The sequence below is a fragment of the Hemicordylus capensis genome, chromosome 6 (assembly GCF_027244095.1).
Source record: "Hemicordylus capensis ecotype Gifberg chromosome 6, rHemCap1.1.pri, whole genome shotgun sequence".
In the NCBI taxonomy this organism is placed as follows: domain Eukaryota; kingdom Metazoa; phylum Chordata; class Lepidosauria; order Squamata; family Cordylidae; genus Hemicordylus; species Hemicordylus capensis.
This window is the reverse complement of record NC_069662.1, coordinates 146192637-146220437: the sequence shown is the minus strand read 5'-3', so window position 1 is coordinate 146220437 and position 27801 is coordinate 146192637. Positions and strand designations below refer to the sequence as shown.

Here is a 27801-nt window from a genome sequence, read left to right as displayed (position 1 = left end):
AAATGACATACTGTTATGTGAATACACAAATCTATGGTGTGGCTACATCTTGGGAAAAGCATGGACACTTTCAGTTATCAAGGGATTGGAGTGTTTTTCACACAGACTAAAAAAGTGAAGCTGAGAAAGATGAGTAAGGGGAAACATGACATGCTCTACAAAAGTTTGAATGGTGAGGCGAGAGGGAGGAGAAGTTTTTGTATTCTCTCTTCTGTGTCTGTATATAAACAGTAGAAGTTAAGTCACTGAATAGAGCTGGTTAACAATATGTTCATGACCAATAAACGGAAATACTGTTTCACATGGCTTCTAATCGACTCATGGAGTTTACTGCCACAAGAGGTGGTGGTTGCTACTAATTTGTCTTTAAAATGAGATTAGACATAATGGGGAATGGGTCTGTCAGTTGATAGACATGATCTACCAACAAAGTTGATCATGATCAAACACCATTGAAACAAATGAGACTAGCTAGTAAAGTTGTCTCATATAGGTCAATGGTGTTTAGTCTGGATCCTGTCCAGTGATGATGTGAAACCTCCCCATTAGGAGGAAATAAATCTTTCATACCAGTGCTGAGTAACAACAAGGGGTGGCCATCCATGTCATGCTCTGACAGGGACATCAGGCTTATCACAGTTGCAAGCAGAAAGCTGGAATTGATTGACCTTGTTCTTTGAGACAGTAGCTGTCTGACAGAACTATTTTAAAACTTCTTTCTTTTTTCAGTCTCAAAGACCAATCTTTCTGTTCATGAGGACAAAAACAGAGTACCTTATGTGAAGGTAGGCTTAAGAACCAAAGAAGAATTTTGGCCCTAGCTTTCTTCTTGTTTCTTACATTACACTTGTATTTGCACTGTCTCAGGGCTGCACTGAACGTTTTGTATGTAGTCCAGATGAAGTTATGGATACTATAGATGAAGGAAAATCTAACAGACATGTAGCGGTTACAAGTAAGTGGCTAACTTTGCATTATATTTTTAATTAAAGCCATTTATATTCTCCTGACAAACCTCCAATTTTGTTCTATGCAGACTGCTGTCTAGAGTTGTAAGTGCATATAATATAAACAAAAAGCACCAGGTGTTCAATATTGTGCTTAAATGGCACCTTTCTGCCACTGGGAAACTTTAGGCAGGTTCAGGCATAACAGAAAGCCAAGAGGACTTACTGGCTGAGTGAGAAGCAGTGCTCATTGCCTTTTTGACCAGCTAGTGCCAGTCCCCTGGGCTGGGGAAGGAGGCTGGCCAGTCTAGGAGCAGGGCACAAGGCGCTCCTTCTCATTTAGCAAGCAGGTGCCCCTCCTATCAGGCAGTGGGAGACTTCCCATTTCCTGTTTGGAAGCTGCCAGCTAGCAGAGTGGGATGTGTGACTCCTTTGCAGTTCTTTTGGCCGGTGGCCAATTACTCAATGAGCAGGTGCTGCTCTGAGCATGGAATAAAAAGCTGCTTATTTCCCATTTAAAATTTCCCTGTGCCCAAATGTGGCACAGGGATGGGGAGGTCTTGCTAGTGGCAGCTGGGTGTGGCTAACAGGCAGCTAGTTGGCAGTTTCTGGTCTATATTAAGAAAAATAGAGTTGTGTTAACATACTAGATCTCTTCTGCACGTGATACGCAGATTAATGGTTGCTATGTAGCAGAGAACTTTTATCAGTTTTGAAGACTATTTTAGCACAAAACAAATAAAAACATTTGTATATATTGGCTGTTCCCAACCTGTGCTGCTCCAGAAGTTGCTGAACTATAGCTCCTGTCATCCCCAGCTACAATTTATTGTGGCTGGAGATGATAGGAGTTGTAGTTCAGCAACATATGGAGTATCACAGGTTGGGAATCCCTGGCATATCTCTCTTATAAGCTAACAAACACCACTTCCCTATTTCTTCCATTACTGCTACAAAGACTCTAGTATGGCTTTAAGAAGCAAATCTATAACTACACATATTGGACAGGTCCATTCTGCTTTTAAAACACCACGACTACTACGTGTTTAATATCTAATTGTTGAACATATATTTAAAAACCAGTTTCTTGTTTCAGTCTTACAATATGAAGATGACAAACACGTTAGAGAGGTTAAAGTGAAAGGGGAGGAGGATCAATCAGTCCCCTTGATAATACAGTTTGTTTCTGTGGGTTATCAAATGGCTTCTTCCACTTTAGTTAGTTTAGGGCTTGTAATGAATTAACAGGTGAGCCAGTGTTGCAAAAATGCATATTTACCTAACTCTGAAACTTTTCCATTATAGACATGAATGAACATAGCTCTCGGAGTCATAGCATCTTCCTCATTAATGTAAAGCAAGAAAATACACAAACAGAACAGAAATTGAGTGGAAAGCTCTACCTTGTAGACTTGGCAGGTAGCGAAAAGGTAATATATAGTACTTAATTTTTGTAACTGAATCATGAACTAAATTGTCCAGGGTCCAATAAGGGGATGGAGGTGCTGACCTGTTGATCTGTATTGTGAACCATAGGCTATTCCTCCCACCTTGTATGTCGCTTATTACAGTCTTATGCAGGAGTCTTTGGGAAGTAGCATCTTGTCTGAAGTGTTTCTAGCAAACTCATATGCTGAAATACTATAGTTGTGGTTTGCTCTGCATTGCTCAGTTTTCATATAAATTGTCTTTAATGTTTAAAACACTGTTTGCAGCTACTAGAAACATATATTTGGATTCAAGGTTCCTGCATAAATTGAAAGCACTCCTGCTTCTTGGGTTTGGTTATGTATTGCTGATTTTCTGCCAGTAACAGATTGGCAGCAGGAAGTGGAGTCCACTGCACCCTTTTGATGTTCATGTCTGACCCCTCTGTTGGACAAGATGGAGTGAGATCATGTATCTACTGCTTCTGGCCTGCAGCTGAGGCCATTCTTCAGTGGATTGTCTGAGTGCAAAGTTTTTTTGTCTCTTGGATACATTATAAGACTTCTTATAGAATCTGCAACAAGATTAGATGGGAAGGTCTGCCCCAGAAGCAGTAGGAATATTGGGGGTCAGTTGAGGCTGGCTTCACTGTTTCAATATTAAATCTCACAACAAGTCCTAGTCTGTTACTCTTGCATTTAGTGTACTAATGGAAAGTGCTTGTGGGGGGTGTGTGTACACACAAACCTGAGCATGATGTCTTTTTGTTTGACATGTGAAAGTGAAGTTAAGCAATAACACTAGAAACAGCTCTCAAAACTGATGCATGTCAGAAGTTTCAATTTTCTTATTGGAGTAAATGATTCAAAATTATATAATGTCCTTAAAATAACTGATGAACTTGCTCGTAGATGAAGGAAATTGAGGGATGCAGTGATATCAGGTCTCTGAATATCAGTTGAACACTTGCAATAGTGGTGATCAGGAAGGGCAGCTCACCTTTTATATCCAACAAGGGAAGGAGTGTAATTGTTCTTTAAATTGACTGTACTTGGATGTACCAGGGAGGTGTTCTGACTACTTGTTTTGCCAAATGATGACATTGTTTAAACTGAATCCTGTATAGAGAAGGAACTCTCATGGGACTGATCCCTCTTAAAGAAAATTTTCACAAAAATTGTGCTTTGAAGCAGTCCCTTTGGTATATATTGATGGCCGATATTCTGGAATCCTGATCAATCAATAGTTGTGTGTCTCTCAGATACTGGGCTTATGACAGAAGTTACGAGGAATGTACACTGCTCAAGCACGCGGTGATCCATATTTACCAAGCAGCACATGTGAGGTGTTTTGGGGTTGTTGGCCTCTGGGCATGCACAAAGGCCTCAACCGTGCCACCACCACACAGGCTGCTTGGTAAATGCAGATTGCCATGTGCTTGGGATGTGCTGGGGTGGGTGGGAGTTTTGGCGACCCTTTCTAGGATTCCCCTTTACAAGTATAGCTGAATCACTGAACTGATTCAGTCAAATGCACTGGACCGGTCGGTTCAACCGAACTGGTTCGGCAGCACGTGCTTCGGTTTGAGTTTGATCTGAGCTGCAAGTTTTGGTTTGTGCACACCCCTACTCAAATGTGGGATAGAAGGCACCCCCCATTTTACTCTGGAGTCTGCTTAGGTGCAGGTTCTGGCCAGAGGGACCAGCTACGGCTAGGATTTGGTTTCCTTATTTACTAAGCAAGAAAAAGTTAACTGACAGGCTGCCATAAGCCTAGGAATTTTTTGAGGGAGGGGGTTAACTCAGCCTCTCCCTCTGCTCCAGCAGGTCTCTATAGAGGGGAGCATGGTGAGAACCGAGCTTGTTACCTGTAAGATGGCATTGTTTGTGGCATTTGCTGAGAAAATTAGGAAAAAATGTGTGTGGTCAACTGCTGTTCAGTGTCATGGAGATCATCTTATATAAACTGTTACACCTCTAGCATTTTTGATGGACTCTCTGACTTGCTCACCATGACACATGAGTATATCTAGCTGGGCCATTTATATAGTATGCACCTTCTGTATTCCATATTAGTTTTTGTGTTTGTCATCTATGGTTATATAGTAAAGATTGATCCCCCCCCCGCAACCCCTTTCCGATCACATATAATTCTAAAGGGTGTGTCTGTCTCCCCCCCTCCCCTTTTGGGGCAGGGTGTGGAGTGTAGGAGGTACATTGGAAAGGTAGAGAAAACTCTGTTGAACAAAGGGAACACCATATGGTTTGTCTTTAACCTTATTACACCTGCCTATATTGTAGGTTAGTAAAACAGGAGCAGAAGGTGCTGTGCTGGATGAAGCTAAGAACATCAACAAATCTTTGTCTGCTCTTGGAAATGTCATTTCTGCTTTAGCTGAAAACAGTGTAAGTTTATCTCTGTTTTGAAAAAACTTGGTTTGGGTTACATAAACCTTTGCCAGTAGTTTTTAATCCCTGTTTTAAGGTTTTGAGTGTTTTGCACAATGCACATCTGGAGCAGTGAAGCAGGCTCTGTGTTGAATATCTTTAACTACATTGATACATGTTAATGTTGTTTTGGAATACTTGGCATTTATGCCACACTCTATGTACAACTTCTTGCTTGAAAACTTAATGCTGCATTTTGTATATGTCTTTGGTAGTGAAAATGTAATATAGAATTTACTACCTGTAACTTAACAAAAGCAAAGTGCTTAGCTAAAAGCTTAGTTATGTTCATTTAAAAAAGTGTTTTATAGTGAACTTGGATCACATTCTCTTTTTGACAGACATATGTTCCATATCGTGATAGTAAAATGACAAGAATCCTTCAAGATTCACTAGGGGGAAACTGTAGAACCACAATTGTTATTTGCTGCTCTCCATCATCTTACAACGAATCTGAAACAAAATCTACATTGTTGTTTGGTCAAAGGTGAGTAACACATTTTTTAAAAGAAAAGTAATTCAGCATAATCGAGAGAAAGTTAATATGCTCCAATGGAAACCAAAGGTTCTTAGGCCCCCCTCCATGTACTAATAAGCTACTGTTCTTACTGATGGCCTGTATTGTGATCTATATTAAGGTTGCAGTGTGCTGATTCAGGATGACTTGCTGTACATATTTGTACAAAAACATATCTTGTATAAGAACAGTTGGTTGGAAATGTTACTTAAAAGCTTGTCAATATTTGATTCTGAGTTTTCTCTTCAATGCAAAATGCATAAGACATTAAAAAGCTTTACAAATAGAGGAATGATGTGCCTTCTAAGATATATTGTCTGATGCATTATTGGCCTGCAGAGTCAGTGTTGATGCATTAAGCCCTGCTGACTCGAAATCTCTTTGCCTCTGCTCTGCTTATAACCTTACTCATCTCTGACTGACATTAAGGCTAACTTCCTGATGTATAACTGCCTTGTGCCTCTGCTTCTTGGTTGCTGACTGACAGGGACATCTCGTGGGTTATCCCCCTCCACTAGCTCCAAGGCAGGACAGATCTGACTTTTAACTAACTTTTAACCTGCCTTCCTAGAGCAAAGACTATCAAGAACACAGTATGTGTCAATGTGGAACTCACTGCAGAACAATGGAAGAAAAAGTATGAAAGAGAAAAGGAGAGAAACAAGACCCTGCGCAACACCATACAGTGGCTTGAGAATGAACTCAATAGGTGGCGCAATGGTGAGTTATGTCACACATCTTCAGTGTCAGCTTTGCTGTTAGACTAATGATGTCTTAAGAGCATTCTCTGTCAACATGTGGCAAACTAACTTAATTTCAAATTTTAGTGGCAAGTCTGGAAAAACTCCGGCTCTTAGTTGTATAGATATCTAATAATATGATGCAAATGTTTAGGAAGTTAGTGGTTTTTCTACCCCTTCTAAATTGTTTCTTGGTTGTATGCTGTGCTTCAGTGTAATGTCACTTGTGGAATTTGAAGGCATTTCAGCAGATCAGTTAGCATGTTAAGACCTTCCCATTTATTACTACACTGGAAAAAACTTCAGTTATAGAGGATCTATAGTATTTAATCCAGCAGGCACTTCTGGGTAGCTAGATTAGTCTTGGAAATGTGAAAAACATGCTGTTTCGGTGAAACATTTCTCTTAATGTAAACTGATCCAAAGCTGAGTCAGTTTTTTAAAGGTGTTTCCAACAAAAATGTTTTTTAAAGGAGAGACTGTACCAGTTGATGAACAGTTTGATAAAGAAAAAGCCAACTTGGAAGCATTTGCTGTGGATAAGGATGCTACTATTACCAATGACACTCCAACTGCTACTATTGGAGTGATTGGCAATTTTACTGATGCTGAAAGGAGAAAGTGTGAGGAAGAAATTGCTAAATTGTACAAACAACTGGATGATAAGGTATGTCATAGTTCATATTCTAATGCATCTATTGCCTAACCTTTTCAGATTTAAAAATATTTTAGTTAATACAATCCAGTAGATTGCTCTGGCAAACAAGTGAAGAAATGGTACATCACTCCACTGGGATCAAAGAATGTATGCGTATTATTGAAACTGAATATTGTGTGTTTGTCAATACTCAGATGTGTTTGTGTAGTAAAAACAAGAGGTGAAGCTGATTAAAACAGCATAAGGTTTGAAAGTAACTGTATTTCAGTACTTTGAATGTTGAGTTCTAGAGCCATAAAAATCCTATGCTAAGGAGGAAACATTTGTTTTTAAATTGATCAAGTTCTTAAATAACTGGCTGAATGCGAATTAAACATTTATTTAAACATTTTGCAGATTTGTAATTGCCTACTGCAAAATCTCAAGGAGATTTGCAGAAGAATTGAAATATATCTACGAAAAGTAAAATATACAGTTAACAATATTTAAATAGTTTAAAATTTAGCTTAAAGCCTGGTTGAACAGATGCATCTTCGAGATTTGCATTAAAACACAATTGGCATACGTATAAAAGTTTCTTGCCTTTGAAACTTGTGTGATGCCAAGTACTCTGGTTGTGTGTTACTGATTTGAGAATTCAATCTGAAAGTTGGCCAGGATCCAGAGAGATGGTTTGAGCATGCCCCAAAGGATTCTTCACTTTTTAAACAGATCTCATCAACATGTCTTAAATGACTTGAGAAAGTCCCTTCAATTTCAAAAGTTGATTGCAGTTTGGTAATGGAGTTGCTGTTTGAGGAACACAAGCCCAAAGACCCTTGGAACATGAAACTGGTTGTATGGATCCTAGCCATTGCCTCTAAAGATGAGGCAGGGTCAGAATTTTGACGTTTTTATTAACTATAGAGTTCAAGTGCTTTTCTTCTCTCTTTAAAATTCAGGATGAAGAAATTAATCAGCAGAGCCAACTGGTAGAAAAGCTAAAAACACAAATGTTGGATCAGGAAGAAGTAAGTTTTACTTTTCTCTTGTAGTTGCGACACTAGCTAGATCAAAAGGAAGACATCATCTCCAGTGATGGCTCTATATCAGGGCTGCTCGACTTTGGCCTTCCTACAGATGTTGGCCTACTACTCCCATAATCCCTGGCTCTTGGCCCCTTTGTCTGGAGATTATGGGAGTTGTTGTACAAAAATAGCTGGGGGGCCAGAGCAGGCGTGCTCTAAATGAATAGGAACAATGCCAAAGTTAGTGCTGGTCTTGTGCATAAATGTATTGCTTTTAATAAAGTACAGAAAATGTGCTAGCAGTATTTCAAAGTGTATATTTAAAGCACTTTAGAAATATAAACTCTTCAAAAAGGCTAGACCACTGATTTGTAAGAGTTTCTTTTCTTTGTAATGTCTTAAGGAACATCCCTGACAGCTGAATTCTTGTAATCCAAGAGGTTCTCAAGACTTAAAGCAGTGTAACAGTTTGATCATAGATCCTTACAGTATACCTAACTCTCAACAGAAGGGATCTGCTTTCAAAGAGGGGCCCCTTCTTGTTTGCCTTTTACAAAAATATTTTGAGAATACCACAGACTAATTAATTGTAACTACTGGAAGAGAAGAAAAATAATGGGGGAATCAAATGTAGTTCACAATAATCCCCCTCTGTTCTGTTTAACTATATACATGATATTTTTGTGTTCTAACTCATTTCAATACATCTTCTGCTATTGGACTTGTTTAGAATATTCTAAGTGTTGGAATATGCTGTGATTTTCATTTTTAGATCCACATCTTCCAGTTTGGCTCCTTTATTTCTTTGTGAAATTTGTGTTAGAAAACATTTGCTCACAAGAATGTTGAGCTGAAAACTCTGAGAAGCCCAAATGCATATTTAAGTTGAATGTGTGTTTTCAGTAGACAGTTCCAAACATGAAGTACAATTTATTTGGTTTTCTGAGATCATCCATTTCAGATAATTTGTGTTGTAGTGCCAGGATAGATTTAAGATGGCTTTTTATTTACTATGAATCAAACAGCCACATGCAGCTCAGGTTGCAGACCCCTGCCCTACAGTAACTAAATACATGTCACAATATATCTTGGGAAATAGCTGCTCAACAAAAATGGATAATCATCAATAAAAGATAATTCATGTAGACTTCTAAAATGCATGCTTTCTGTAGTTTTTACAGTTTAGGAAATAACTGCTTCAAAAGAATAATTGCCATCTTTTGTGCATAGCTTCTAGCATCTACCAGGCGGGACCAAGACAATATGCAAGCTGAATTGAATCGCCTTCAAGCTGAAAATGATGCCTCTAAAGAGGAAGTGAAAGAAGTGCTCCAAGCCCTTGAGGAGCTTGCTGTCAACTACGATCAAAAATCTCAGGAAGTGGAGGACAAGGCAAAAGAATATGAACTGCTTAGTGATGAACTGAATCAGAAATCGGTGAGAAACCAGGAGAAAGAACTGATAAATGTCTGCAGCTCAGCTTTTTTGCTGCTAGGAACGAACATCTTAAATCTAAAGTTTTAGTACTTCAAAGCTAATCTAAAATGGGCTTTTAACAAGTTGAACTAGAGTTCATGTATAATATTTTACAATTCCACTCTCACATTAATGTTTTCTATAGAATGCAGTTGGGGTGTCCCCAAGTTGCCTAGTATGACATGGCACCAGCATTGTTGGTGTCATTGCTGGATACCAAGTGATACCACTATTCTTAATGTAAGCTAAGCAAACAGTGTCACGGATCTAAGGTGTCTCAGGATTTCAAGCTGGAAGCTATGGAAGTGCCAACATTGTAAAAGGCTATATGAGGATAGAATAATAGGGGAGGGTGATGGCTCTTTCAGAGCAAGTGTAGCAGACCTGAGGGAAGCTGCAAAAAGGGGGGCAAAGAATGAAGGTGGCTGTAACTTCTTACCCCTCTCCAATCAGAGGTCAGATTAGGGAAACACTCTATTATGGCAGTGATGAACGTATGCTAACTTCATGGAATAATTCCTAAATCCCTTCCTACTACTCAAATTCAGTAAACCCAAGTTGGAGAACCACAAGTTTTTCTAATAAAACCATGCCAGTTCTACCATGGTACTAGCACAACAAAGCTGTACAGAAATAGATTGGAGAACCTTGCTTGCTTTTATAAATGAGCTATGATTTTGGCTAAGGCAAAGTTCTTAACTAATGAGAAATGCCTGTTTGTTCAGTTAAGTTGTGCATTCGTAGTGATCTCTGTTTCAGTGGGTTCTTCTGGATCTGGATGAGGTCCATTGTATCCATAAGAAATGGGTTCTGTGCCTGCGCAGGGACCTCGCGGGCTGATTAATTAGCTTCTCTCGACGCCCCCATCACCTGCACATGCTGTGTCTTGTCTGTTAAGATTGGCGGTTGGGGAGCCTCCTTTCAGTTTCTCTTTGACCACCAAAGCGATCAGACCTCATAGCTGTTGCTCCTCAGTTTGGAAACTATTGGCTTGATACTTGGACTGAACTGGTTTCTTCTCTCACTCACACATCTCTACGAAGTAATATAGCAACCAAGTAGTCCATTTAGAATAATGCGTAAACCAGTTCAGTCCAAGTATCAAGCCAATAGTTTCCAAACTGAGGAGCAACAGCTATGGACTAAATGGACTACTTGGTTGCTAGATTACTTCGTAGAGATGTGTGAGTGAGAGAGAACATCAGTAATGCCTACCTCTTGTCCACCTGGCTCATGGCTGTACATGCTTCATGGCAATTGCAAAAGCACTTTATGGGCCTCATTATAGCACTGTTTCCAAAACAACGAACTCTGAAACTTGCAGTGTTACGAGTGTGTGTCTCTTGTGAATCATTTAACCTGAATAGCAAATAAATCTCCTGAAGAAATGTGTTGAATAATGCAAGCTCAACAGAACTACCCAGAGGTGGGTGGGAGAGTATCTTGTGTTGGTAACTAAAACAGTTTTTCTGTAGTGTAGAGCTCATCTGTTCTGAGACTGTGCAAACAATCCTGTCTCTCTATGTTAATATGCTTTTTCTTAAACTGAAAATTTACCAGAAACAGTAACTGAACACTTTACATTTCAAGGTCTGATTGACCATTTTTGAGAATACCCCACCCCACCCCACCCCCAGGTCCAGCATGTGCAATAGTTATGGCACACAATGTCGCAAAGGACTCTTTGTAAGTGTATGTGCTATGTCATGGACTAGCTGTAGCATGTCTGTTTTAATTAATACTTTAAAAAACCTAGCTGCACAAACTCCAAATCAACAAAATAAATGACTGATACTGAAAGAGCCAAGAGTTGAGGGCTCTGCATATAACACCTTCATCTTTAACCTGTTGAATACTCCTATTTTTATTCTAAAATTATCATCTTAAAAAAGGCACTTGTTTTCAGCCCTTGAAAAATCTTTGTCAGTGGAGGCATAAATCATGAAAACTCAATGTAGGCCCATAAGACCTTGAAATGTAAATGTTAATTTACTGTACCTGGCAATTTTCAGTTTAAGAAAAGTGTGATGGCCAAAAATATGGCATCGCTTCTAATGTCTGAGTGTCTTTTGCCATCACTCTTTCAAACTTTTCTGCAACACTGAAGATGCAAAGACTGTAGTATGAATATCCACAGGTTGTACAAATACGTCAATGACCAATAGCAATTTCCACTCCATGTTTTGTCTGTCCCAATTTGGAGAGATAGAACTATAGTTCCAAGGACAGTTTTTTCTGCATGTTTGTGAAATATTCTGAGACATGCATGAATAGGGTGGGTTTTTTAAAGTTACATGTAAAAGCTGAATATATAGATAACAGAGCAGCTGAAGTAGGAGCTAAAAGGAGTATCTGAAATCTGGGTGAATGAATGAATGAATGCATGCACTGGTGCTCTGACAGAAAGGCATGGCCACATTTAAAGAATTGCATTTCTCTTCTGCTGAAGCTTAGATTGATTATTTTGCTCCAGTAGCTACAAAGCTAGGCTGTTACCTTTCCAAAATGATACTGGCAGCATCTGATCAGAAAATATAGATGTTGTATAAAGTCTTGGGCTATATACATTTTAAAGGAGAAAAAGGATTTCCCTGGTCTAGCAAGATACAATATTCAAGCCACTTTCCCCAGGAACATGATGCAATCATCTGGTATCAGATCATTATGGCTGCTTTTTCCTTGTAAAGAGCAAAGCCTACACTTGTGCAGAATTGATCTCGCTGAGTACTACACATAGGTAGGAACTTGTTAACTGATAGGGATACCAGTAATATTATGTTCAATGGCAATTTATTTTAAGCTTGAATTTGGTGTTGGTATTAAATAGAAGTCTGGTGCAGAGCGAGGACAGGTACTGGGATCATGTGGGAGACTATGAATTGCACTTATATAGAATACTACCTTTCCTCCCCGCTTATGTGGGTATGCCCACACACAATGTCTTTACCTTTAAAATAAGCTTCTTAATTGATCCATGGAGCTGAAAACAGGCGTCTAACATGATCGCCTAAGATTCACATTGGTTCACATTTTTCCATACAAATGCCAAAGCATTCTTTGTGGTTTAACTGCCACTATTGATTGTCACCCTGTTTCAGGTACAGATTGATGTAATCTAATTGGTTTTCAGGCAAAATGCAGCCTTTAATTCAACTGAGTTGAGATTTGAGCCAATTCTCCATATTTCACAATGCAAGTGGTTCTAATTTATAAACTTGAAATAGCAAAATTAATTCCTCAAGCAAAAGAGGACAAATCAATGGGCAGCAGCCAGATTAATGTTTTCAGGGACACATTTTGAGGGGAGGCACAGGGCAGAGAAGTGGAATTGCTGAAAATCTTCCTCCGCCATGGACGGAATATCTCTGGGCAAGTATTAGTCTGGATACTGCCTTCTAGGCTTTACTCTGACTCATTGAGACTGCCAGAGCATCAGACAGTCGATACTGGTTTAGCAGTGTCTGCAGGTCCTTCCACAAGGCTCTAAGCAATTGGCAAATCTAATAGCATTGACTTCTAAAATTCTATTTCCAGAACTGGTGTATGTTAGGGATGGATCTGCAGCTTATGTTGAATATATAACAATCATGTGGATGCTTTTGAAGTCGGGATTTTTGTATGCAGCAGTTTTCTGTATTAGAAGAAAAGCATTATATTGCACTAAAAACAAGCAACAGAATTTCAGCAGTTACCTTGGTTAACCAATGCTGCTGAAAATCTTGGCTGGGTAGTCACATATCAACTGTTGTATATTGTTCTTGTTTCAGGTAATATTAGCTAGTATAGACGCAGAACTTCAAAAACTTAAAGAAATGACCAATCACCAGAAAAAACGGGCCACAGAAATGATGGCATCTTTATTAAAAGACCTTGCAGAAATAGGAATTGCTGTGGGAAATAATGATGTGAAGGTAAGTGGCAGCCAAGTTCTAAATATTAAGAAAACAAATCCTCATCCACCTACTCCTATCCCCCTCTCGCACGCTCTCTCTCCCCTTTTCCCTTCCCCCATCCCTGGGAGATAAGATTCCTAAACTCTAGAAATGCCCCCTGGAGTGTGTTCTCTCTGTTAATTTAACATGTAGCTTATTTGCTATATTGGATGTCTGGTCAGAAGATGTGAAAGCTATAAGTATCAAATATGATAGGGATTAGCTTTGTTTCCCCAAAACTCTTGTTATTGTCTTGTGAATGTGACCGCAGTTACTTTTACAATGTAGAAAAATTAACCCATAGAATAAGACTGTTTTTAAACCATGTATGACATCCAGACTAGTCATGACTATGTTAAGTCCCATTAATTTGCTTTATTGACTTCAAAGGTGCTTAGTTGTGATGGACTAATCTGGATGATGCCTCATGTCACAAGATGCCAAAATGTGGTGTGGTTTAAAATTTAACGCACAAGACTAAACATAATTAATTGTTTAAAGCTTTGCCATCTGGCAGGCACACTGATAGCAAGGGAATGCTTTGAATATTGAACAGTGGCCATGGCAAACGTTGTAAATCTGTTGTACGATCTGATTTTAAACTAATTTTCAGATGGTTGAAACTAAAACAAAAGTTGTTCCTCCTCAGCAACCAGAAGGAACTGGCATGATAGATGAGGAGTTCACAGTTGCAAGACTCTACATCAGTAAAATGAAATCCGAAGTGAAAACTATGGTAAAACGGTGCAAGCAACTAGAAAGCACACAGACAGAAAGCAATAAGAAAATGGAAGAAAATGAAAAAGAGCTAGCAGCCTGTCAGCTTCGCATTTCACAGGTAAATGTGACTTTACACTGCTTGTTGTCATCTTTGCTCCTTGATGCCTAGGTTAGTGGTTTTTTGTTTAAGAAGGTAAACTGCATTTTTTTCGCCAGTAAAGATCTAGAATTGATTGACTACATTTCTAGACAGCCCCCTCGAACGGCTCTGGGCAGTGCACAACAAATTAAAAAAACACTAAAACACCATTTTAAAAAACACACTGCTTAAAACAATGCAGCTCTGAATTGCCGCATCACCCTGCCTAAGAGAACCCAAACACATGGCGACAAAAATCCTGGCACAACCCAGTGAAAGGACTAACAAATGTTAACCGAAACCCCCAACCCCACCTTAATATATCCTCCCGCCAGACCCCAGTCCCATACTGAAGGTCGGGCACCAAAGGCTGGCCCCCGCTTTGGCAGCTGGCTTCGGTTCCGCTCCTGCTGTGTCTTCTTGGTTAACCAAGGGCTCCAGAAATCTCCCCTCTCATGAGAGATCTCTGGTCCTCAGACAAGTGGAACAAGTCAAGCACTAGAGTAGAAGGCACAGATGGAACAGGAAAGCAATCAGGCTGGTTCTTCAGAAGCTGGTTCTTCAGAAGGTCTGGGGCTGCAAAACAAACCTCCTCGGCTGAGCGAGATGGCTGTTGTTTGTCAGGGAGTTGACAGAATCTACTCCCCTCTCCTCACCCTCCCTGACCTCCCAAATGCTCTTGGCGTGACTTCTTCCTATTTATGCTCACAATTCAAATTGTGTTCCCAATTTGAATATTTTATGTTTACTTTGCATTGAATGTCAGTTTCTAGTGGGCTTCTTATGGTATACAGTATAGCTGAGTTAAGTTCACAACTTTTCAGCATTTTTTTCAAAAGGCTAGTTCTAGTGCTCTAATGTGGGGGGGTGGGGGGCGCTGTCAAAGTCAAAGATATAAAGAGGCTTCCTTATTTCCCTAGCCTTGAATCATATTTTGCTGCCATGACAGATTGGTTAAGATAGATCCATCAGATGTACCTTAAGTCAAGTGGTAGGCAACCTTGGCTTTGGCACAGTTTATTGTGACTGGGGATGATGAGACTTGCAGTTCTACAACAGCTGGAGAGCCAAAGTTGCCTACCTGTCTTAAGCTATTCTTAAACACTTTTAAAGCTTTTAATATTAGGGCAAACTGATTATATATTTAAATATAATCTGGCTGCTAAGTTTTTGGGCAATATACAAGGTGCTGGTTATAACGTATAAAGCCCTACAGCTTAGGTCCTGGGTATTTAAGAGAATGTAATCTTCGCCTTGATCTCCACCGCTCTTTGAGATTATTTGGAGAGCTTCGTCTACAGTTGCCACTGGCTCGTCTGGTGGCTACTCAGGGACAGGCCTTCTCTATTGCTGGACAGGCTTTAGAATGTGCTCCCTGGTGAAATACGAGCCTCCCCATCTCAGACAATTATTTAAAAGGCAGTTAAGACACACCTGTTCACCTGGGCTTTAATTAGATTTATAGTTTTTAACAGTTTTAATGCTGTGTTGAATTGTAAATTGTGTTAGTGTGTGTGTGTCTTGTAAATGGTCCACAGATGTGTGTTTGGGGCAGTGTACAAATATATTCTTGTCCAACATTTAACATAACAAGCACATAACAAGTAAAGGCTTAGTGTAAATTGTTTTGCTTTATAGTTCAACAATGACAGATTCAAAGGAGTATGGTTTGATGTCATTAACAGAGGAGAATAATCTACTCCTTCATATCCTTTCCTGTGTGTGCATTTTGGTCTTGCAGTTTAAATGATAAACGTTTGTGTGAACCTATTACAATAAAACTACATGCAGTCTTATTTTCATTCTGTAAGCATGAAGCCAAGATCAAGTCACTTACAGAGTACCTTCAGAATGTGGAACAGAAGAAAAGACAGCTTGAAGAATCTGTGGACTCACTTAATGATGAGCTAGTTGAGCTTCGAGCACAAAGTATGTGTTTCTTTATGCATATGGTTAAGAGCATGAGTTGTGAGCTGGGAAGTCTCCCATTCAAAACTGATTTTGGCTATGAACTCACTAGCCTTGGGCAAGCCACTGTTGACCTGAACCCTGTGTAATACAGGGATTAAAGTGGCCTATTTCTTAATATAGCTGTAAAGATTGCTAAGTGTATATGAAGCATGTTGAACAGTTATGAGAACTTCTGTGCAATTGTTATATGCTTTGCCCTACTTGTGACTTTGCCAGAGGCATCTGATTGGCCACTGTTAGAATACTGAACTAGGTGGACCATTGGTGTGGTCCAGAAGGCCTCTTATGAACTTGTTTGTGTTAAGTACACTATTTTGGGAAGTGGCATGCTATAACTTTTCAAATGTTTGAAATTGTATGTTCATATAAGAGTTTATTCTTTATCTGAAAGGGTTTGTTTTCCCCCTCACTAGAAAAAGTTCATGAAATGGAGAAGGAGCACTTAAACAAAGTTCAAACTGCAAATGAAGTCAAGGCAAGCAACCTTTCAGTTTGTTTTAACAGATTATTCAAAATGAATTTCTTCAAAAATGTGTTAAGATGATGTACAGTAATCAAAGCACTTGGTTCTTTAGCAAGCTGTTGAGCAGCAGATTCAAAGTCACCGTGAGACTCATCAAAAGCAGATTAGTAGCCTAAGAGATGAAGTTGAGGCAAAGGAGAAACTAATTACTGAACTGCAAGAGTAAGTTTTGCAAACGATGATATGTTAGTGGGAGGGAGGTAACATTGTAAATGATTCATTATGCTTTAATTTTATGTTCTTGGAAACACTTCCGGCTTTGTTCTGTAGCAGGAAGTAAAGTATGGTCTGTATTCAGTAGTGTGGTATTTCTCCACAGGGGAGAAATACTGATCTTGCAACTTCTGTTCCCTAAAGAGAAAACTTTATGTTAAGACCATAGAAAGTTTTTTATTTGAACCTTGCTGATTATAATGAACAGTCAAAGTTTCGTACTCTCCAACTAAAAAGAAAAATCTGATCCTTTGTGGGTTGCAATCCTTGTGACTGGCACAAAAGAAGCCAGCCTGCTGCAGTGTGTACTCTGGCGATGAGTACTATACGTCACAAGATGAGGAAATGTTGACTTTTGTAGAGCTTGCTTATTTTATAATTAGTTACATGTTTGTTTTTCTGTGTTAAGTCAAAATCAGAAGATGATGCTTGAGCAGGAAAGACTCAGAATTGAGCATGATAAACTGAAAGCTACAGATCAAGAGAAAAGCAGGAAACTACATGAACTTACGTAAGTAGGAACTCTAATAGAATCTGTGGCAGAGTATATTGAACGCCGTGTGGAAACTATGTTCATTTTGACCTACTGTATTGAGCTATGAGCTTTCTTACCTGTGCATCCTAGGAAATCTTATATTGATGTATTAGCTTTGAGTGTCAAAAAAATGTGGGCAAAGACTGTCTGGCTTCAGGGAAGAGAACTTAGTTTTCTAGTCAAAAATTCTTAGTTTTAGAAACAACTCCCTGGTCATGTCTGTGAGTCACACATGACATTCCTGGCTTTTATGCATTGCATTATTCTACGCTACTTGGGACTTGAGCAGGTAGTTGAACTGAATGCAAAAACCAATTCAGAGAAGGTTTTTCAGTGAATAGGAAATGAACCTGAACCTACATTCTCTTTGATCTTTAACCTGAACTGAAACCCTAAACATACAAAGTGGTAACCAGTTCTGTAATGAGTCTCTTGGCAGATTCTTCTGTGGAGTGGTGAATCTGCTCCAGCTAGATTTAGAAAAAGTATATTTTCCCGTGTACCATCTGAAAAGAGGAGAAAGAACAGGAGAGCAGGTAGGGCTTAGGACTGGTGGTCCTCCTAGTGATCAGGTAGAGACCGGCCTACCACCAGGCTGTTGCCAATAAGACCTCAGCATGGAGGTCTTGTTGGCGACAGGAGGACTTAAAATGATGCTAGAAGCTTCTTGTGTTTCCTTGGCACTGCACTACCTCCTTGCTGCCATTCTACCATTCATTCTAAACAGGGTATTTTCTTGTTTTTATCCTGTTACTTCATAAAAACCTCTTATTCAAAAATGGTTACCATATTTTCAGGTAGAAATGCTGCATCGGCATAAATGTCACAGCCACTAAATATGGCCATGGCCTCGCCGCAGGCCCAACCTGGACACTCTCGCCTGAGCAAACACCTCCGAGGTGGAGGAGAGAACAAGGGGCCGAAATGCCCCCATGCAGAGTGCAAACAGTGCTCCATGGGATCTGAGGGGGTGCGGGAAGACAAGCAAACCTAGAGCCAGGAAGGCCCAACTGCACTGTAGCCATTCCTTCTAGGCTCTTTTGACCACATGGAGTCTATTGTTGGTTGGAGGGTACTGCTGTGCTGCTGCCATGCCTCCTTGGTGTAAATGCCACAGGCACCTTAAAATAACTTAAGAACATATACGCTGCAGAGTTTCCACCAGAAAATACAGTAAAAACCTTTTCTCAAGTGAAATAGTTGCATTGCAAGTAAAAGTTCTATATTATTCTGTGTGAATTGTATCTAAACAGGTTCAAATTACTTATAAAGTTAGTATCTGAATGGGAACTGAACCAGAGAATTAAAAAATATTGATAAGCCAGAACCCAATTCAAATTGCTAATGGTTCAGTGGTCTAATGACTGTGGGGTAAAGGGTATAATATACAATTGTGTTTTGTCAACTTCTAGGGTTATGCAAGATAGAAGAGAACAAGCAAGGCAAGACTTGAAAGGTTTAGAAGAGACTGTGGTAAGCTATTGATTCAGACTATATTTCAAATTCTTGAGTTTTAGTTTAAAAAAAATTAAATTTTAAAAAATGGCATAATGACAACATTCTCATGTTACTAGGCCAAAGAACTTCAGACCCTGCACAATCTTAGGAAACTGTTTGTTCAAGATTTGGCTACTCGAGTTAAGAAGGTAATATGAAATGGAATTGTCTTGATTCTGTTGCCATTTTAGTGTTTCTGAATAATCTGAATTTATGTAGATTGCTTATCTTTCTCACCACAGAGTGCAGAAATTGACTCCGATGACACTGGGGGTAGTGCTGCTCAAAAGCAAAAGATTTCCTTCCTTGAAAATAATCTTGAACAGCTCACAAAAGTCCACAAACAGGTGAAATGTTATGTATTCTTACATACAGATTCTATGGCTTTGTAAAAGCGTATCTGTTTAGTAGGTCTTAAAGTCCTTTGGCTTATGAATGGGTCTCTTTGCATTGCTGCAAGAAATAGTTTGTGTGATTGGGTTGCGCTACTTTATTCAAGCAAACTGAGTGAAACCAGAGAACTCGCTCTCCCCCCCCCTTTTTTTTTTTTTTGCTTTATTTGATGTGGCTTGCTCTTGGATCCATTCGCACATTCAGATGTAAAATTCAGGATGGGTAAAGTGTGCCATCGAGTTGGTGTCGACTCCTGGTGTCCATAGTGCCCTGTGGTTGTCTTTGGTAGAATACAGGAGGGGTTTACCATTGCCATCTCCCACACAGTGTGAGATGATGCCTTTCAGCATCTTCCTATAGTGCTTCTGCCCGATATACGTGTTTCCCATAGTTTGAGAAACATACCAGTGGGGATTCGAACCAGCAACCTCGAATGCAATAGGCTCCTCCTGTTTTTCTCTGTGGTTAAAACAAGGAGCATTTTAGCCTCTTTTTTTCAGAGGAAAAGGTTTATTTTCATTCCACTTCAGTCAGACCAGTAAATTTTTAGAAAGTTGCTTCCTTCAACCTAGTCTTGAATTTTGTCTTTGTGTTATGAGAGCAGAAGAAAGCTACTCAGTTTCTCTCATTTGTTTTTTGTCACAGTATGAGAGAGGGGGCTTTAGTCTCCCATACTTTCTAGACTAAAATCTCTCTCTTCCTTTAAAAAAAAACCTTGAACCTATTGAATGGCAACATCAGAAACCTGCAGTGATTGCTTTATACACACTGACTGTGGTGGAAATCAGAGCCAAACCCTGTCAATGTGATATTGAATATTATTATTCAACTAGCTGGGCTGGGTGCAGAGCATCTGCACCTCTAGTTCTCCCCGCCCAGCTGTTTCCTTCCTCCCCTGCCTGTTGCAGCTTTTCCCCACCTGCCCCGTCTCCCTGCTTCCACCCGGCCGCTTGCCCCTTCGCAGTTTCCTGCCTCTTCGCCTGCCTCCACCGCAGTTTCCTCCCAGTCCCCGCCCACCGCCGCTTCCTCCTCCTCGCTTTCCTGCCGTCCGGCACCGTTGTTTGTCCGCCTGTCCCCGTCGCTATCCAGCAGCTCTATGAGCTCTCACGAGAACTGCCACACATGGGATTAGCAACTCTTACATGATTTTTTTTTTTAAAAGCTTGGGTTTTCTTCAGTCTGTGTAATTTATGCCCAATCCCTGTTGTAAAATAATATGACCCTTCTATTTACAATGACGTGTTGCTCATAACAAACACGGAAGAATGCAATTTCCTCCTTGTGACAGTAAAGTCAATAAGCTTGTGTGTTTTCCCCTCAGCTGGTACGTGATAATGCAGATCTTCGATGTGAGCTTCCAAAACTGGAGAAACGGCTGAGAGCTACGGCTGAGAGAGTTAAAGCTTTGGAGTCTGCACTAAAGGAAGCCAAAGAGAATGCATCTCGTGATCGCAAACGATATCAACAAGAAGTAGATCGTATTAAGGAAGCTGTGAGATCAAAGAACATGATCAGGAAGGGGCATTCAGCACAGATTGGTTAGTAGAGAAAATGGAAGTGTCATAATATGACTTGTTATGACTTTAGTGGCATAAATATGACTTGTTTTATTCTTGTTGAACACTTTATACAACCAGAAGCAGTGGAATACTGTATGCATATTCATACATTCTATTTATACAGTATAAGTATGACCATTCCTCATTAGCCTACCTGGAGTTGGCTACTCAGGTCTTTAGAAAGAGCACTTAAAAGCTTTGTCCTAAGCTGTAGAAATAAGCATGTGGTAGTTCAAGGCATCAGTTACTGATATTGCACAACTTGGCACTGAAATTTTACGTGAGACTGTTATCATGCTAAGTATGTATGTGATCATGTACAATATACAATTAGTAACTTGTGTGTTCACATCATGTTGGAGTAGGTGTCCTGCCAGACACTTAAGCTTTGTGGGGAGGAGAGAGGGGGTAAAAACCTTCATGCGTAGTGCTAGGTGGTTTCTGAATGTCATTGTTGTTTGCCTTTAGTTATTGAAGCCAGGTGAGGCTCTCAATTTCCGACATCTAAAATGTTCTTGCTTGCTCCTTGCTCTTCTAAGTGTGATGTTAAGTGTACTCAGTTGCAGTCTTAATCATTTGTGTGGTCTTGTTAATTTCAACACTGGCATTTATTTCATTCAGCTAAGCCTATTCGTCCTGGCCAACATCCAGCGGCGTCTCCAACTCATCCAAGTGCAATTCGTGGGGGAAGTGCTTTTACTCAGAACAGCCAGCCAGTTGTGCTCCGTGGAGGTGGAGTGCGGCAGGAGAAAGCATAAGTTTCACCATAGAGGTTGGCCATCTAGTTAGTTGTTTAACTTGCTGTCTCTTTAAAATATGTCTAGAGAAACAAATATTTTCTAGGAAAATGGGGCATATGAATGCTTATTTGAATATGTTGTGGGGGGAGTGCAGATATACAAGGGATTTGTGAGGATTAGAAGCATCTTCAATGGAAGAAATGGGATAAGAAAAAATTAACTAAATGTGTCCCAGATAGGTAACACTTGTTCCATATATTTGAATTATTTCTTTGAGTGGATCTACAACATGCAGTTGCTACTAGGGATGTGCATGAACCGAGGTTCATGCCTTGGTTTGGCGCTGAATCAGTTTGGTGTCTCAGGGAGGGGTGTGGCGCCATGTTTGTGCTGGTGCCACAAGCAGGTTCTTGGAATGAGTGCTGCTGCCACAACAGGAAGCTGCATGAGGTGGCAGAGAGCAGGTAAGGACCTGCTCTCCTCTTTGTTTAGAGCAGCGTTTCTCAACATGTGGATCCCCAGATGTTATTGGACTTCAACTCCCATAATCCCCAGCCCCAATGGCCTTTGGTTGGGAATTATGGGAGTTGAAGTCCAATTACATCTGGGGACCCACACGTTGAGAATCCCTGGTTTAGAGATCCTGCTTGCTGCTTCCCCTCCCCATGGTGCCGAACCTGTTTGCACCAAACCAGTGCACGAACCTCAGCTCATGCAGGCCCCTAGTTGCTACTCAGATTCAAGGGGTTTTTAAAATAGTATTTTTATTATTTTATCCATAATATAAACAGAAAAACATAAGAGAAATAGGAATAACAGAAGAAAAAAAGAAAAAAACAAGACGTGATCAAATGATACAATTACAAGGATTCTCATTACAGTCTGTTTACTTCCACCTGAGTTCTTTACACCATCATCTCCCTCTCCCCTTCTCCAATCTAAAAGATAAATGGCTGCAAACTTAAAAACATTAACAGTAAGGTCAATTAGTGTACCTGTTATCTACACAGAGCATTCACATTAAATATCTCTACAAAGAGAAACCAAATCTCGGGTGAGGAACCAAACCCTGTGTTATATTATATTGAATAAATGGTTTCCATGTCTGAGAAAAAGAATCTTCAGATTTGTTCTTAATATATGCAGTAATTTTGGCCATTGATGCATAATCCCACAGTTTAAGATACCAGTTGTCTAGAGACGGAATCAAAGTTTTAACTTGACCTTTGTATCAATTACAAGAAATGTTGATGAGAAAAACTGGATTGGATTTCTTTAAAAATATTACAGGGATAAATCAAATTTACATTAAGATTCTCTTTCAAATTAAGATTTTATAATGTAAACTGAGGAACAAGCTAGAAAATCTTTATTCTAGAGAATTTATACAGGTACTTTTAAGAAGTGCTTGGATTTTAAAATACCACATTGGAAGATTAATTACATGGGAATTGGACAATCTAATTTTAGAATGCTTGAGCTAAGCAAGTATTTAATAAAACAATGATACATTGTAATCTTAACTATGTTTCTTTGTCCTGTGTTTCAACAAAAGTTCACAAAGCAGCATACATAGAAAAAGAAATTGATTTATTGTTAAATTTTTATACTGCCTTTCCTCCAAAACAATCTCAAGGTGGCTTACAAAACATTTATAACAATATTATTATTATTATTATTATTATTTATATCCCGCTCTTCCTCCAAGGAGCCCAGAGCGGTGTATTACGTACTTAAATTTCTCTTTCACAACAACCCTGTGAAGTAGGCTAGGCTGAGAAATAAGTGACTGGCCCAGAGTCACCCAGCTAGTATTATGGCTGAATGGGGATTTGAACTCGGGTCTCCCCGGTCCTAGTCCAGCACAATACAAATTACACTGGAATATAATCACACTGGAATATAAAAATACAAATCTAATTAAAAGTTTGAAAAACATACACAATAGGACCATAAAATACAGAGCAGCAGCAACAAAAACAAATGAGCTAGTTCTGCTCAATCGAAGAAGCACAAGGTAGACACCAGATAGCTACTGGAAAAACGTGCTGGGGTTGGATAATGACAATTGCTCTCCCCCTGCTAATATTAAGAAAGACATCACTTTAAAAGGTGCCTCTTTGCTCAGTTAGCAGGGGTAAATAATTAACTCTGGTAGCACTTCACAGCATGTCTGCTGAAATCATGGGGCAAGCTTAGTTTGTAAATAGTTGGAAATAGCGTAGAATTGTTTTCATACCAGCTAGTGCTACCGTAGTTGTATTTTTCTTTCTAAGTATACGTTTTCTTTTGATTCTTTCTAGATGCTGTGAAAAGTATGTGCAGCATGAAGAGGATTGAATATCACGCAATGAGAGTCATTCCGTGACAGTGATCTCTATATCTGTCTCTCCCTTGGGATTGTAGGATTATTTTTTGAAAATTGTATAAACTTATACTGGTCTGTACAGCTCTTCTCATTATACAGAATTGGCTAACTAATTCCCAACAAAACTGGGGGGGGAAGTTGTTATTGGAAAATTGACGTGTAACTTAAAACGTAGCTCTTTCATTACACGATCTGTCTTTCACGTCTTAAATTTAGTCTGCACTGTGCCAAGTTGAATGTATGTCAAGCAACATCTTAGCTGAAATTTCCTAGCTTAATTTGTGTATATTTTATGGTCTTAGGGAATGTGGAGCAATGTTGAAGTATGTTTTTAATTTTACCACTTTTCATAACACTACTTGACCCACTCTTGAATTAGAGCAGCACTGTACATTAAGTTTGCCTGAATGGCTGTATAGCGCGTAAGACTAAAATTATTTGTACAGTATGCAATTATTGAGGTGTGCTTATGACGACTGCCCTTAGGCACTGAAGTCTCAAACATTGAACTAAAACGTCTGAGGCTGCTTAACTGTTTGATTAAATTTATCAGGTTAATGAGTTAATACTATATAGCAAGTAGTAAATGTAAGTTTACATGGAAGGACTTGGCAATGAACTCTTTCATCTCTCCTAATTCATCACCCTTGAAAAAGTGTGATGGAGTGAAAATGTTCTGGTTCGTCTTGATGAACCTGTTGGTGGCCACCAGAGCTTGATAAATTTGGTATACTGTAAACCTCCTCTTGCATTATCAGCACTTCATATTTTGACTTGACTTGTTTCAAATTTTAAACAAAATTTAATTTTGTTTAAGAGAATGTGAGTTGACTGAATAAATGGAGCAAATTGGATAAACAAAGGAAAAGTAAGTGCTTGAAATAGTCAGCAACATCAGATGAGTATGGAAACTGCTACACTAAAACTGTACTGTAACTTATTTGTAAATGTTTTTGTCAAGAACCTTGTCAGACATCTTACGGCCTCTTGTGTGTGTTGCAAGTGAAGCCCTCAACCCTAGTTTAAAAGGTTATGTTTTGCCCTATAATAAAAAGCACTTAAGCTACATGCCCTGAAGTTAAAACCATGCTTTTGATAAGGAGTTTCTGTGTGAAGTATTCCAAAGGTTTTAGAAGGCTTTTCTTATAAGTCACCAGTTGATAGGCAGCAAGAGAAGCAACTCTGCAGCAATTGAGATTCTGAATAACTTCATTTCCAGAGTAAATTGATACCAGCTTTTTCTTTCTTGCTTTCACAGGCACATTTTGGGGAAAAGGTTCTCTATAGATCTTGATGACTGACTTTTTTTGGTACAAACTGAAGTATTTGTATTATGGTGGAGCATAGTAATAGAAAAATTGGATTTCTTTCTATTCTGATTTGTGTCCCTTTTTAAAAAAACAAAAACCAAACCCTAACCACCCTTAATTTAGGGGCTGGATTTTATCAGCCAGACTTGCTGGTTTGGAATTTCCATACCTTAGACCTTTTTCTTTTCTTTCTTTTCTTTTTTTTTTTTGTGTGTGCACTTGAACTAAACACTCCAAATTTAAGAGGAAATCTGGAACTTAAGGGGAAGGGGGACGTACAAAGGGAAAAGGGCAGTGAAGAAATATTTAATTGGTTGAAGTTGGTTTTCAGTTATAATGGCCTATGCCAGTTGCTCAACATTAACCATATAGTTCTAGTCCCAATTCAGTTTACACAGTTGGTCTGGTTTTGTGGCAATATACTCAAATGAAGCAGGCTATCTTCTCATGCCTGTTAATGGTAGTTTCATTCCTGCTGACATGGCTGTGTAATTAAGCAGTTAAATAAACTGTAACTAGCATGTAGCTCAAAATGTACATCCTTTTTATACCTAAGCTTTTTTTATTTTAACCTTTTATGAAGTTTACCAAGAATTGCGACTTAGATTTTTGAAACAACTCCTATTTTAGTTGTTTGGATCGCCTATGGTAGGTTGCACAGATGGGACAATTACTGGTTTTGTAAATTTTAAAAACTTCAATCTACAATCGAATTTTAAATGCATTGCTCTTGTAGTTTACAGCCCTTTGGTTTTCTTATTCCTCTAGGTCATTTTAAAAAATGGCTTGGGGTAGGCATTGAGTGAGATGAAAACACTATTTATTCGTGGAGATCAACTAAATTATTTGCTTAACATTACTGATGAACTTATTTTAACTCTGAATTAGACATGAAATGACAGGTCTGCCTGTGGACACAGTGGTTTATTCTCAGTGCATTCTCATGGAAGAATAAATGGTTTGGAGAAGATGCCATATAGTTTCAACTACCTGCATGCTGTAAATGTTTTTGTGTTTTAAATAAAGAAAATCTTTGAATTTTTAGTGAACTTCATTGAGACCTATATAACCTTTGCTAGTTGGATCACTTTCGTAGTATTGTTTTTCCATATGGGAATCATAGATGTATATTGATGCAGTACAAATTTTGGAAGTGGTTTCAACAGCCTGCCTTATAAGCGTCTGGGGTCCCAGGACAAAGGACAGTATAAAAATAAGAGCTGGTTCACACACTGCCATAGTGTAAGTGTGCACGTCCATGCGTGTGCTTTGCACAGTGGGAAGCAGGAGTGAGCTGCAGGGGATTGGGTGTACACTTGTATGTGAGGACATCCAACTTGTGTGTGTATATACTGTCTGCTGCAAAAATAGGATGAACAGATTGCAGGATAGTGCAATACAAGAACAAATGTGCATAGGACTGCATAGAAAATATTATGAAAGGGGTGTGTGCGCAGGCTCCTCAGACCTACTATTTGTGGAGTACATATGCCCAGGCCATATGGAGCTGGCCTTTACCCATATGTTTGTATTTTTTAAAACTTAATATATCCATGTAACAATTCAATGATGTTTTCTCCTTGATTTTAATTTTGATTAGCAGAATTTCTATACCACCTTTTATTCTCAGATGCTCAAAGCAGGCATCAATTTAAAATACCCATAGAAGCAAAGATACAATTAAAAGTGTATGTGTTGGCGGGCGGGGGGGGGGGGGGGACACGACGACACATAAAAAGGTCATCTGTAAAATAAAGTCCCAAGACTTTTCCTGAGCTAATATAGATTTCTTTCTTAGAATTTCTTGAGGGGGACTACAGGAGAGTGTACTTAAATACAGAAATCCACTGTGTATGCAGTAGTATTTAGATTTTGTATGCAGGAAATCTGATTTCTGCACCAAGAAAACTCATTCACAGGAGCTCTTGTTCTGGAGGGAAGGACCTTCTGTTCCAGACTAGGGAAAATGGTGGATGCTGCCCATTGTCTGCACTAATTCACGCTCCCATATCATGCAGAAATTGAATGAATGAATGAATGAATGAATGAACAAACCTAGCACACACTCTCCATTTAAATGTATGCAGGGATGGGGAACCTTGGCACTCCTGCAGATGTTGGCCTACAATTCCCATCATCCCTAGCTATTGGCCTCTGTGGCTGGGGATTATGGGAGCTGTAGTCCAAAAACAGCTGGAGTGCCAAAGGTTCCTCATCCCTGTAGGGTATCTGTTGATGACCTCAGTTATGCTGATTGAATTGCTAAGAACATAAATAGCCACTAGAGGGTGCAATAATTCTTTTTGTTATATTGAAAATGTCTATACCATTGATAGATGAGATAGAAGAAAAGAGATGAAGCATTAGTTTCAAACTATCTTTTAAAAAAAGCATGGGGAGACTGCTAAAAGACCTGCATTTTCTAATATGTGAATAGTCAGACAGGCTTTGAGTAGATGTCTTAGACCTGAAGCTCCCTATTTGAACAAGAATACCTCTGCAGTTACTCTTTAAAAGAAATGTACTGTATAGCTAACCCCTGGCGGGGAAACCCCTGTTTATCCATCCTGTTGCAAAGTAATGTGAGAGGTGATCCCTTCTAATGAACAGAAAATTGGATGTACAACTAAAGTGTACAGCAGGTAAGACTTCCAGCTAAAACATTTGGTACTTCTCTAGTG

General features: G+C 39.2%; 1 protein-coding gene across 1 annotated transcript in view; it reads left to right on the top strand.

Annotated features, from left to right (window-relative positions):
* KIF5B (kinesin family member 5B) overlaps positions 1-26158 on the top strand; it is a 46324-nt gene extending 20166 nt beyond the window's left edge. Inside the window, exons 6-26 of the mRNA XM_053261885.1 lie at positions 730-785; positions 868-955; positions 2253-2377; positions 4676-4780; positions 5164-5309; positions 5911-6059; positions 6553-6746; positions 7679-7747; positions 8975-9181; positions 12988-13131; positions 13802-13990; positions 15823-15940; positions 16396-16457; positions 16558-16667; positions 17128-17229; positions 18666-18726; positions 18828-18899; positions 18993-19097; positions 20465-20681; positions 21324-21474; positions 23746-26158. Coding sequence (XP_053117860.1) covers positions 730-785; positions 868-955; positions 2253-2377; positions 4676-4780; positions 5164-5309; positions 5911-6059; positions 6553-6746; positions 7679-7747; positions 8975-9181; positions 12988-13131; positions 13802-13990; positions 15823-15940; positions 16396-16457; positions 16558-16667; positions 17128-17229; positions 18666-18726; positions 18828-18899; positions 18993-19097; positions 20465-20681; positions 21324-21460 — 2456 coding nt within the window. The 3' untranslated portion in view covers positions 21461-21474; positions 23746-26158. The remainder of the gene's footprint in view (positions 1-729; positions 786-867; positions 956-2252; positions 2378-4675; positions 4781-5163; positions 5310-5910; positions 6060-6552; positions 6747-7678; positions 7748-8974; positions 9182-12987; positions 13132-13801; positions 13991-15822; positions 15941-16395; positions 16458-16557; positions 16668-17127; positions 17230-18665; positions 18727-18827; positions 18900-18992; positions 19098-20464; positions 20682-21323; positions 21475-23745) is intronic.
* The last annotated feature ends 1643 nt before the right edge of the window (positions 26159-27801 follow it).